Genomic DNA, 13,015 nt, shown 5'->3' on the forward strand with positions numbered 1-13,015 from the left:
AGGAGTGGCTGCCATGTGACTACCGAGTCCTCTGAGGGCCTAAGGCAACCAGTAAGACGAAGTTTGTGAGCCACAGACGAGGCAATCAGCAGTCTCTCCAGTGGGCTGGCACATGCTTACTGCCAACAGAAGCAATATTGTTCCTTACAGACTGACATTTAAACTAAGATGACTGCTTTGATGGAGGTATTGCCCTTACTTTACAAAGAAAGGGAGCCCTAGAAAAATAAACAACTCAATAGCCTAATCAACGCCAAGGCTGTATCCTTGTCCACTAGAGCAGTGTTCTCCCTGACCCACTTTACCTGGCAGAACCTGCCTGGCCCCCTCAGGACTGACCAGTGACATTCTGCTGCAGTTTTGGGTCCCAACTTAAGGATGAAAGGTGGAAACGAGAGTGTGTACTTGGTTCATACATTTACAAAAGAAGCTTTAATACTTCTATCCCTTTTATTTTGTATCAGGAACATCTCTTAACAGATAAATAGCTTTTGCAGGCAGCAGGAGTGTCCCACATGCAATTCTGTGCCATTGTCAAGCTCTCTGAGCAGATGGGGTCTGTCAACTGAGAGTAGGTATGAGTGGGTAGGGATGTGCAATGGCAGACAGACACAACTGGCAATTTATTATGATAGACTCAAAAGGCAGAGACCTAGGAAAGAGAACTAGGGGGAAGTTTCATCACATTCAGAAGGACCATATACCTTCATTAGAGAGGATGCATACTAATTTTTTTTTTTTTTTTTTTAGAGACAGAACATGTGAGCTATGCGCGGAGGGGCAGAGGGAGAATCTTAAGCAGGCTCCATGCCCCAGCATGGAGCCCAAAACAGAGCTTGATCTCACGACCCTGAGACTATGACCTGAGCCGAAATCAAGAGTTGAACGCTTAACTGACTGAGCCACCCAGGCACTCCTAAAATGTTCTTTTCTATCAATGGAGGGTTTTAGCCATTTCTAACTTCTACATATTTTTTTCTGGTTACAGGTATAATGCATACTCAAATTGTTTCAATTATTACCATTTATACATCACCTAGCACTGGGCCCTGTGTAGAGTGAGTGCTCATTATACATAGGTCTTAAAAATCAAACAGGCAAAGAATAAGTTTGTCTTGCTCACTGCCACATTCCTAGCACTAGGAGGCTTGCAGAGAAGAGCTATATAAAAAATTCTGTGGAGGGGCACCTGGGTGGCTCAGCAGGTTAAGTGTCCGACTCCTTGATTTTGGCTCAGGTCATGATCTCGGGGTTGTGAGATTGGGCCCCGAGTTGGGCTCCGTGCTCAGCGGGGAGTCTGCTTGAGTTTCTGTCTCTCACTCTGCCCCTCACCACCCTTCCCCCACTCTCTTTAAAAAAAAAAAAATTTGTGGAAAGCTAGAATACAGATACAAAAATGGATTAAAAGGCACGCACCATCCCTCCCCTCCTTTCATTCTTGCAGCCAAGATGAAATTACGGGGTACCTGTTTATCCTAAGTACAGTAGCTAGGACAGCCTGAGGACCCTTCTGCAATTAACTTTTTTTTTTTAAGGTTTTATTTATTTATTTGACAGAGAGAGAGACAGCGAGAAAGGGAACACAAGCAGGGGGAGTGGGAGAGGGAGAAGCAGGCCACCCGGTGAGCATGGAGCCTGATGCAGGACTCAATCTCACAACCCCAAGATCATGACCTGAGCCGAAGGCAGACGCCTAACGACTGAGTCACCCAGGTGCCCCTGCAATTAACTATTGGGGTGAGTGAGCTAGGAGCCCTGGATTCCACTCGAGGCTCTGCCATGAAATCTATGTGACAGGGTCTTGGGTTGTCCCTTCTTTCCAGGCCTCTCTTTGTATCTATAAGGTAAGGAGGTGACACTCCATCTGGCTCATCCACTTGTTGATACAAGAATGGGTAAAATTCAGGTCGTACCTCAGTTAAGAAAAACATGTGTTTTTTTTTTTTTCCCCCACCAGAAGCCTTATCTTTATCATTATGTGAAAAGACCACACTTGGCTGGTGCTGCGTTAGCCGGAGAATGACACTAGGGCATGTCTCAAAGGCTGGTTGAGAGCCAACATCTCCCAAATTACCCATCGATTTCCTGTATCACCTCAGGGAACGATGCGTAACAGTATAAAGATAATGATAATGTCTATTGTATTTTAAAGATATTACAAAAAAAGGGCAAGTGACTTCTCCCTTTCCTCTAAATAAATTCCACTAGCTCATTTTCTGTTTAAATATATCTTAGCCTCAGGGCACTTGGGTGGCTCAGTCGTTAACGGCTCAGGTCATGGTTCCAGGGTCCTGGGATCGAGTCCTGCATGGGGCTCCTTGCTCAGCGGGAAGCCTGCTTTTCCCTCTCCCAATCCCCCTGCTTGTGTTCCCTCTCTCGCTGTCTCTGTCAAATAAATAAATAAAATCTTTAAAAAAATAATAAAAGCCTCAAATATTAAGGTGCCACTGATTAAACATTTACGTATTAAAACAGCTTTCTACTTTTGTTAACTATTATCTGCCAAAACGTGTTTTCCAATTAAACCTGAAAGCTGAAGAGAACTAGAACTTACTCAAGAAGTGCCCACAAGAAGGAAAAAAAAAAGTGCCCACAAGACGCTGAGCTCTGATGTTCACATTCGATCTTTAATGCTAAAAGCAACCCTTAAAGTTATGGAGTAGGCACTGTCTTCGCCTACAAATAAACAGGCCCACCTCAAGAGTTTTATCAAAGATTATCCTTTTTGTAAGCAGCAGCCCCAATACTCAAACCCAGGCTAGCCAGCCTTGCTCTTCACTACCAATTCTCAGGATCATCAGCCCAGGACTGGCCATGTTGGAGCCAGGCTACTACCCTGAAAACAACTAATGGGTCACCAACTCTGCACTCAGGCACTTCTCCCACATTAGCTCTGGCTTCTTCAGTTTAGCAAAGGAGATACCTCACCTCATCTCACAGCGGAGTCTGGGAGAAGCTAAGTCACAACTCCTGTAGGAAGGTCTAATACCATGGTGACAAAAGTGGGTTCTGAAGCACAAAAGGACTTGTTCAACTCTCAACTTTACTACTTACTTCCTCAGTGTCCACAGACAAGTCCCTCAAGCCTCCTGTGTCTCCATATGCTCATCCATAAAAGTACTGACCTCACAGGGTTGTTAGAAGGATTATACAGACAAAACACCGCTGTGTCTAGTGATCAACACTAACCCTTTTGTGTACACAGTGCTCTTACAGGGCAATGTGAGACTTCTGTTTAGCACCTCAGGCAGAACAAGTTGAGGAGAGAGTATAATATACACCCAGTAACTCACACTTAGGAAGCAGCTTCTACATCAGGCTGCAACGTTAGAAACTTGCCACTTGCCAGCTTCTACATCAGGCTGCAACGTTAGAAACTTGCCACTTGCCAGCAACAGGTGCAGTTGTTCTTAAATGCACAATTAAGCCAGTTATAAGCACATCTCATATTAGAAGAGTAGTTTCCCTCTCCCATTTTTTTTTTAAAGATTTTATTTATTTATTTGACAAAAAGAGGCACAGCGAGAGAGGGAACACAAGCAGGGGGAGTGGGAGAGGGAGAAGCAGGCTCCCCACTGAGCAAGGAGCCCGATGTGGGGCTCGATCCCAGGACCCTGGGATTATGACCTGAGCCGGAGGCAGACGCCTAACGACTGAGCCACCCAGGCGCCCCAGCCCTCCACGTTTTTGCTTACCTTCCTTCACGGAGGCTGTCCGTCGCCTTGTTCTTTTTCTCCCCTTGTGATCTTCTTCCAGTATCTTATCATCAAAGCCAGTCAGCTCAATGGTCTCAGACTGACTTGTGGGTCCTGCGGAGAACCATTCTGGTTCTTCTTCTGTGTAGGAATCATTTCTTCTTCGCTCACCAAAGACGCGCTTACTTTCGCCAAATTCCCTCTGGAAAAGTACACAATGCAAGATAAAAAATAAGGTTCTAGTTAAGGCATTTCTACCTCAGTCAAGGTCTTGATGAATTAGGTAGTGCTCAACGGTGCAATGAAGATACGATGCTGCAAACTTGAAGCCCCTCCCCGCCCCCAGCACACACTCTGTTCCTATCTGGCTGAAGAATGGGCTGTGTTCATCCAGCATCCCAAAATAACCTGGTATAAACGAAGTGCATATCAAGTCCCTAAGCACACGAGGGGCCAAAGGATCTAGAACACAAACCCTGAATCGCTTGTCCTTATAGTCCCTCTCTCGATCTCGGTCTCTCAAGTCCCGCAGGTCCTTATCACTAAGACGGTGATCCTTCTCAAAGGTCCGAGCAGAGATTATCCTCCCACTGCCAATCCTTCGTCCGCCAAGCAGGCGAAGCCCATCGCTGTCTTTCTCTAATGGGCTTCCTGAGTGCCGGGAACTAACAGCAGCCGTCACGTGGCAGCCCCCTCCAAAGCTTCGCCTCTGTGGGCTGAGAACAACATCTAAGTCATCTTCTTTCACACGCTCTCGTGGATCTAGAAAAACACCAGAAAGAGAAAGGTAAGCACACCAGCAGGGTATTTTTTCCTTTCTCAGCCCTATGTCCATGACTAGTGGTGGTGAGGGTACTTGAAGAGTCAACACGGAAACAGCTACAGAGTGACATGTACCTTACACATTTAAATAAGACTGAGTCTTTTGCTTTTTCTCCTTGGAGCAATAAATGTACTTCATAATCAATGATTTTCCATAATTAGGCTCCATAATCCCTTTATTTTTGACAAAGACCTTATGTATTAGAAAATATTTTGTCATTAATAAACTAGAATAGGTGTTAGTATTTGAAAAAGTAATTATTTAAAAAGTTGAAGCATTTCTTCAACAAATAGTATTTAGGGGCCCCTGGGTGGCTCAGTCATTAAGCGTTTGCCTTCAGCTCAGGTCATGATCCCAGGTCCTGGGATCGAGCCCCACATCGGGCTCCCTGCTCAGCGGGGAGCCTGCTTCTCCCTCTCCCACTCCCCCTGCTTGTGTTCCCTCTCTCACTGTCAAATAAATAAAATCTTTAAAACAAAAACAAAAACAGTATTTAACAGGTGGATATCCATACGCAAAAAAATGAATTTGAATTGATACCTCATACCACATACAAAACACAAAATGGATCATAGATCTAAATGATATAAGACTTCTAGAAAAAAATACAGGAGGAAATCTTTATGACATTGGGTTAAGCAGAGTTTTCTTAGGCATGACACCAAGAGCACAATCCACTAAAAAAAAAAAGGTAAAGTGACAGATTGGGCTTGATTGCAATTTAAAACTTCTGCTCTTTGAAAGATACTGTTCTAAGAATGCAAAATAAGCCACAGACCAGAAGAAAATATTTCAAAGTGTGTATCTGATAAAGGAAGGACCTGTATCAGGTACATATAAAAACTCTTCAGGGCGCCTGGGTGGCTCAGATGGTTAAGCGTCTGCCTTCGGCTCCGGTCATGATCCCAGGGTCCTGGGATCGAGTCCCGCGTCGGGCTTCCTTCTCCTTGGGAGCCTGCTTCTCCCTCTGCCTCTCTCTCTCTCTCTCTCTCTGTCTTTCATGAATAAATAAATAAAAATCTTTAAAAAAAAAAAAAAAAACTCTTCAGAATTAAAACACAATCTGATTAAAAAATGGACAAATGCTGGGGCGCCCTAGGTGGCTCAGATGGTTAAGCATCTGCCTTCAGCTCACGTCATGATCTCCGGCTCAGCGGGGAGTCTGCTTCTCCCTCTCCTTCTGCCTCTCCCCCAGCTTATACTCTGTCTCTCTCAAATAAATCAATCTTTAAAAAAAAAAAATGGACAAATGCTTTGATACTAAAGAGGATATATGGATGGCAAATAGGCATATGAAAAGATACTCAACATTATCAGTCATTAGGGAAATGCAAATTAAACCATAATGTGATACCATTGCACTTATTAGATTGGCTAAAATCGCAAAGACTGACCATTCCAAGTGGTGACAAGGATGCAGAACAAGTGAAACTCTCATATACTGCTGGCGGAAATGTAAAGTGGTAAAACCATGTTGCAAAACAGCTTGGCAGTTTCTCAAAACATGAGACATACATTTACTATAGCACCCAGCCATTCTCTTAGGTATTTACTCCCAAGAGAAAAGAAAGCATATGTCTATATAAAGACTTGTACATGAATGTTCATAATACTTTTGGTTAATAGTCAGAAACTAGAAATGACCCAAATGTCCATCAACAGATAAGTGGATAAACTGGTGAATTCATACAACAGAATACTACTAGGCAATAAAAAGGAGCTATTTATATACCCAACATCACGATTGAATCTTAAAACAACTATTTTGAGTGAAAAAAGCTACCCAAAGAGTGCACACTGTAGGATTCCATTTTTACTGAATTCTAGAAAATGTAAACTAATCTGTAGTGACAGAAAGCAAATCAGTGCTTGGGGGGAGGAAGATTGGGGGGGGTGGGAAGTATGAGGAGGGACTCAGAGGTACCAGGGAACTTTGGGGGTGATGGAAATGTTTATTAATTTGATCATCGTAATGGTTTCACAGGTGTATACACCTGCCAAACATCAAATGGCACACTTTACGTGCAGTCTATCCTTTGTCAGTAATATCTCAATAAAGATATGAGAAAGTGAAACATGTCACCACACAAAATTTCTTCCTAGAAAAGCCAGAAAACTGAAGACCAAGTGAGAAAAAGTTCCTCTAATCTTCTCACCAGAAACAGTACCTAAAATGTATGTACTTTTCCAGAATTTCCATGGGTGTCTCCATGTTTTCCAAAAACGAGACACAGTATGCACAAGTTTTCCAATTTACAGCTGAACAATTTAATGGTCCTACTATGGACGTACCAAAGTTTATGTAACCCATTTCTACCCCTGGACATGTAGGGTGCTTACCAGTTTTCATCATTTAAAGTTTCTGTGCACATCTTTAATAATTCTCCTAAAATAAATTCTCTGTTCAAGGGACATTACTGCACTAAGTGTACTGTAAGATTGTGTAGAGGGATCTTGTATCTCAAACCAGTCTTCCCTATCTTCTTCGCCCAGCTCCAAATTTGTTTTATGATGCGTTTTCCTCTTCTCTCAAAAGAAGTCCCTCTTGCAACAAGTTTCTTGACTAGCTTCTCCACTGCCAACCCTTCACTTCACTCTTCAATCTCTTTTTGGGTTTAAAGAGCAAAGATATGGAAAACCAAGCTTTAGTCCAGTCTCAAACCATATCCAAATCCTGTATTCAGACCATAATCCACTCTTAAGAATTGCCAGAACTGATTCATACCTGAGGACTAGTTTCATATATGAGACTAAGCATAACTGGATTTCCAGCACAGCTTTATGCTCACTACCATGCTCCCCATCACAACTTACTCGATTATCCCTATCAATGAAAGACTGCAGTACTTTTAATTCCAAAAGCACACAGTCTAATGCAGTCTACTTGCCAATGCTATATAGGAAAGCTGATTTTTCTCTGCTAATCAGGAAAAACCCAGTTAATAAATCAGTTACCTGATAATGACATTTTCCCTGAATGCATAAAATTCTCAGCTAAGAATTAACCAGCGGCAAACAAATTTGCTGCTCCAAAATTGGTGCCCTGGCTCCTACTGCTCACCTACTATCCTGCGCACAAGGGAAGGCCGGTCTGGATCCAACTCTTTCTTCAAACTTTCCACTGGTGAGTTCCGCCCTGAAGCTGGGTAGAGAGAGGCATGCCACTTTTCAGGGTCCCAGACGCCATCACTACAAGTCAAAAGGTATCAAAAGTTAGCACTTGCACCCATGGACCACATGGTCTAATTTCTAAATGTCTTCAGGTAATAAGTTATGAAAACCCCTTTCCAATATAAACCTTCATGGTTGCCATCAGAATGGTTAGCTCTTTAAGATGATAACAAACAGCAACGGATGGTCCCTGACTTATTAGGTTCAACTCAAGAGGGTTCTACTTCGCAGCGGTACACCTTTAGTAGAAACTGCTTCGAACTGTAGAAGTCTGAGCATTTCCCAGGCTAGCAATGTGTGATATAATGCCCTCCTGCGATGCTTCACAGGGGCAGTGCGCAGCAGCTCCTGGTGGCCCAGCGTGAACACAAGGGTAAACCACACCATTCTGTGTTTTACTTTTTTTTTTTTTTTAAATATTTTATTTATTTATTTGTTTGAGAGAGAGAATGAGATAGAGAGAGCACATGAGAGGGGGGAGGATCAGAGGGAGAAGCAGACTCCCTGCTGAGCAGGGAGCCCGATGTGGGACTCGATCACGGGACTCCAGGATCATGACCTGAGCCGAAGGCAGTCGCTTAACCAACTGAGCCACCCAGGCGCCCCTGTGTTTTACTTTCAATACAGCATTCTATAGGTTACGAGATATTCAACACTGTATTATAAAATAGGCTTTGTGTTAGATAATTTTGCCCAACTGTAGGCGAGGCTAAGTGTTCTGCGCACTTTTAAGATAGCTAGGCTAAGCTATGATGTTCAGCAGGCCAGGTGTATTAAATGCATTTTCGACTAACAACATTTTCAACTTAGGATGGGTTTATTGGGACATACCCCATTGTACGCTGAGGAAGATCTGTATTAATTCAGTAATATTTTGTTGTATTTTTTCACAGAACACCAAAAGTCACTTGAAAACCAGTGGTCTGTGTATAAATGAAACATCAGACACAAACCATGGGGATTACAGTAACTATGCCTGTCCTACACAAAGAAGATGCTCCATAAAATTGATTAGTTTATTGGAGGAAGAAACCCAGTTGACTGAAGATTAGTATAAGGGATGGAGAAAAAGCTCTTGCTTGTAGTTGTTCCTGGAATGCTTGGTATGTACTTTTCCAGAATTTCTTATGCGTACTGTGTCTCAGTTTTTCCCCACAGGCAGGAAAGAAAACCCTTAAAAACATAAAATGTGTGATTTCGCTATATTTTGTTACTCCTCTCTAATGATAAGGTAGCAGGTGGCAGAGTGTGCAGAGCAGAATCTCTAGACTCCAATGATCTGGGACGGAATTCTACATCACCATCAGGGACATCTTGGACAAGTTAATAAGCTATGCCTTTCACTATTCTTTTGAAAGGACTTCCCAACCCCGAGACCAGACCAGGCTGTGCTAAAGACTAGTAGCAGGGTACTCTGCACTTGTCCTTCACCGCCTATAATGGTGGCAATGATAAACTCTTGAGTACTTGACCATTATCCTTCCATACACCAATGCTCCATTAAGGCAGTATCTGATAGCACCTGACAGTTATTTGCCACACAGCAGCAGGTACCAACTAAACATTTCTCAAATAAGTGAGTCAACCTCTCAATCTCAAACCCCTCACAATAAAGGAGATATTACCTATCCTCTGGTGTGGTTGTGAGGATTACTTGGAGTTTAAGAATCAAATTTTAATTGAGAAGAGAAATACCAGGATGGGAAGCTTTTCCTCTCTTCATTTCCACTTCAGAATAAAAGTATGTGTGCCCTGATAATTTTATCCCAAGAAGAAACAGTTGTAACAAGAAAATTCAACTTGAGACATAAAAAAGATTGACAGCTTTAATGAAAAACAACAAACAAAAACAGCTTATCTGAGACATATCAAAAAATCCTAATCATCTGGAATAGTCATTATTCAAATATCACCTTCATCAGGGGAAAGTGGTGAGGAACTGAGACTTAGCAACCTTCTGAAGAGTAGATAAACAAATGAAAATAGTATGCCCTATTCAACCAAGAAATTAAACATAATACACTTTATATGTTAAAAATGTGGGCCATATGAACCCCCTACCTTGATTTTAAGAAGTGACCTTAAAGCCTTAAGGTGGCCATAACGAATGCAATGTAGGGTATTTGTGAAGATTTTCAGACCATAATTTAGCTGTAGTCTTCTCAGACCAAAGCCTTATACCTCTTGTGAAGGAGCCCAAGATGCCAAAGGGCTAATCTGAAGAGCTGAATGGTTTTTCTGGCTGGGGGCAGGGAGTGGGGTGGAGCCGTGCTACAAGTTGAGTCCTCCTGACCAGCTTCCTCAGGGCAGGCCCTTGAAGGACCCCCAAAGCACAGTGCAAAAGCCACCACTGACAGCAAACACCCCAGAGAGGACTCCAGTGTTCAATCTTAATCCTGCTTTCTATGTGCCGCTGACCAAGTCATTTTCTAACTTTAGTTTCATCAGCAATTCACTGAAAAAGAACTGGTTTAGTTGTCCTTAGTCCCGTGAAGCTCAACTTTTTGAACAGTTTAAAGCTAATTAATAATAAAACTGATGAAGACGATGCAGTAAGGTGCTACTCAGTCCACAGTTTATCTGTGATGTATTTGGCACAGAAGCCCAACGTCATTATCCCTAAAATCTCCCCACTCATCATTCTACCAAAAAAACTCCAAAACAATTCTTAAATTACCAAGTTTGGTGTAACAAGAAGTTGAGTAGAAGGAGCACGCTCCTCCCCTTGCCCCCATACCTGTCATATTTTTCAGAGAGGCATGATGGCCTTTGTTTGGAATGAGGGCGTTCTTTTATATCCAAGAGCTCTTCCTAGAAAGAGAAACCAAATGGTGATTTTGAGTAATATTTCCCATGCCATGTATTTTCAACTTATATTTGTTCTCGGTAATGACTGGAGTGTCTATCTGAAGGATGTCACACAGTTCTTATTCACACCTTGACTTATTCCAAAAAGGACTGCAGTTAGCTCAAAATTCTTACAAGAAGAAGCTCAAGCAGAACTGACAAATAACTTCATAGTCATCAGTTTCTTGCTAAAACACAATTCTCTCACAAATTGCCATCCAATAATATAGTCCACAACACGAATGCTCATTGAGGTATGGAAGCTTTAGGCTTAAATAAAACCTCCAGTTACTTAATATTCTTAAGTGCATTAGGTATCAATTTATAAGATTTTTTAATGTAAAATTGCAAGAAAACAAAGCACCAAAAACATCTATTTATCATTTCTCTGATTTGCCTGTTGACATTTTCTCCCATTTACTTTAGCATTTGAGCTCTCTATACTTTTTTTTTTTTAAACCGTAGAAGAGTAAATTGCATAGTCATGGTCCTTTATCCTCAAATACTTCAGTGCTTATTTCCTAAGAATGAGGATATTCTTTCATAGTCTCTTATCCAGTCCTTGAGAGAATTAAACCCTACAGAAAATAATTTGAGTGACTAGTTTTCCATTCTTCTAAGGATTATATTTGGCCAGTATCACTGTAGATGCATAAAAGAAAAGCAAATCCATTACATGTAGCAGCTGCTTTAGGGCATAAGGGCTTACCTTCTGCAGAACCTGGATGAGAATGGCTGCCAGTTTTATATGTTATCAATAATACTTTTATCTAACCTACCCCTCCCAGATTCCAATTTGTCAACTGACCCAGTACCGTCCTTTATATTGTTTTAGCCTCCAATGCAGGATACAGTCTAGCATCAGATATTAGCTGTCATATTTCTTTGAGACATTTCTACAACTGGAACATCTACCATTTCTTCTTTTAGGACCTTGACATTTCTAAAGAATACAGCCTACTTCCCCCTCCCCCCTCCAAGAGAACATTATTCATTTGAGGTTTATCTAATGTTTCCTCATGATTACGCTGAGGCTAAGCATCCACGGAAGAGAACACTAACCTTAGAAATGTTGTGTCCATCTCAGTGCATCACCTCTGGGCTCCATGATGTCCATCTGCCCTTCAGTAGTGATCCTGATTTTGACCACATGGTCAAGGTATTCTCCAGTTTCTCTACTGTTTCAGTTACTACTTTCCCACTTGCAATTAGTATGCAATCTGTGGGGAGGCTGCAAATATCCTGGTCTTTATCAAAATTTCCCCCTGAACTTAGCACCTACTGATGAATCTTGCCCAAACCAATCCTGATTTCCCAACTCTAGGTCTCTCCATATTTACCAGTCAGCAGTTGGCATTTCCCTGGGAGGGAAAACCCAAACCCTCTCTCTTCCCCCATGTATTTACCTATTACTTGCATGGACTCACAGATTCCTAGATTTTCCAATGGTCTAGAATTCTCTCAGTACATATGTGTTAACAAACACACATCTGCTCGTACATGTGTATAGACGCGAACAACCACTGCCTCCTTGTTATTTACATTTCAACATTTTCATAATAAAGTAAAAAAGGGCAATTCCCAACCTTTCACTGCATAAAATGCTACAACTGCCTTGCATAGAAGTATATATATACCACTGTGCCGTGACCTCAGCAAGACCCCCATCACAGGCCTCACAATAGAATGCTTGCTGCTTCTCTGATCACTGCTTCCCATATCTTGGGGTAAACATGGAGGAATAGATTTACTCTCTCAGCCTACAGGAATCATTGCACACAACTCTGTCTTCAGACACTTGAAGCATCGAAATATTTTCTTCACAAGAGCAAAATGCCCTAAGATGACATTTTAGTTTTAAAACCAGCATATCAATCATTTGCATTTTTAAGAAAAATTTATTTATTTGACAGAGCGAGCGAGTGCAAGAGCACAAGCAGGCGGAGCGGAAGGGAGATGGAGAAGCAGGGTCCCAGGACCTGGGATCATGACCTGAGCCGAAGGCAGACACTTAACTGACTGCGCCACCCACGTGCCCCTATCATTTGCATTTTTTTAGGATTTATGAATTATGTCTTTTTAATTGGGAAGAAAGACCTAGAAAAATCCAGAAGTCTGAGATAAACAGAATTCCAAATATAGTATCTAGAGACTGCCCAAAATCCAAAAAACAAAAAGAAACAAAAAAAACCCCCACCAAAAAACAAAAAACTGTCCAAGTAATGACCTACAACCCAGAAATCACCAGTAAAGACTGGAATCCAGTGACATCTGCAGAGCAAACACAGTGTCAGTGCTGCAGGGTGACACCAATTCTGTGATGGGTGAAGGTAGATGGACCAATAGTAGTTATGATGATAGTAAATATTACAATACAGAAATCCTGAGGACAGGAATGCTTAAAACATATACCAGTAGAAACAGGAAGGCCCTTTTAATATTGGAAATATATACTACAGGAAAAAATATTGCAAAAACA

General features: G+C 41.9%; 1 protein-coding gene across 8 annotated transcripts in view; it reads right to left on the bottom strand.

The window, feature by feature from the left end:
• EIF4ENIF1 (eukaryotic translation initiation factor 4E nuclear import factor 1) overlaps positions 1-13,015 on the bottom strand; it is a 45,018-nt gene that overhangs the window by 21,609 nt on the left and 10,394 nt on the right. For 6 of the 8 annotated variants that reach the window (XM_027575949.1, XM_027575947.2, XM_027575948.2 and 3 more), the window contains exons 3-6: positions 10,367-10,500; positions 7,580-7,707; positions 4,171-4,457; positions 3,696-3,897 (exon numbers count right to left, since the gene is read on the bottom strand). In XM_027575949.1, the coding sequence (XP_027431750.1) occupies positions 3,696-3,897; positions 4,171-4,457; positions 7,580-7,707; positions 10,367-10,500 (751 nt within the window). The remainder of the gene's footprint in view (positions 1-3,695; positions 3,898-4,170; positions 4,458-7,579; positions 7,708-10,366; positions 10,501-13,015) is intronic. The other 2 variants (XM_027575945.1, XM_027575944.1) reach the window with 1 other exon arrangement.

The sequence above is a fragment of the Zalophus californianus genome, chromosome 14 (genome assembly GCF_009762305.2).
Source record: "Zalophus californianus isolate mZalCal1 chromosome 14, mZalCal1.pri.v2, whole genome shotgun sequence".
Lineage (NCBI taxonomy): Eukaryota > Metazoa > Chordata > Mammalia > Carnivora > Otariidae > Zalophus > Zalophus californianus.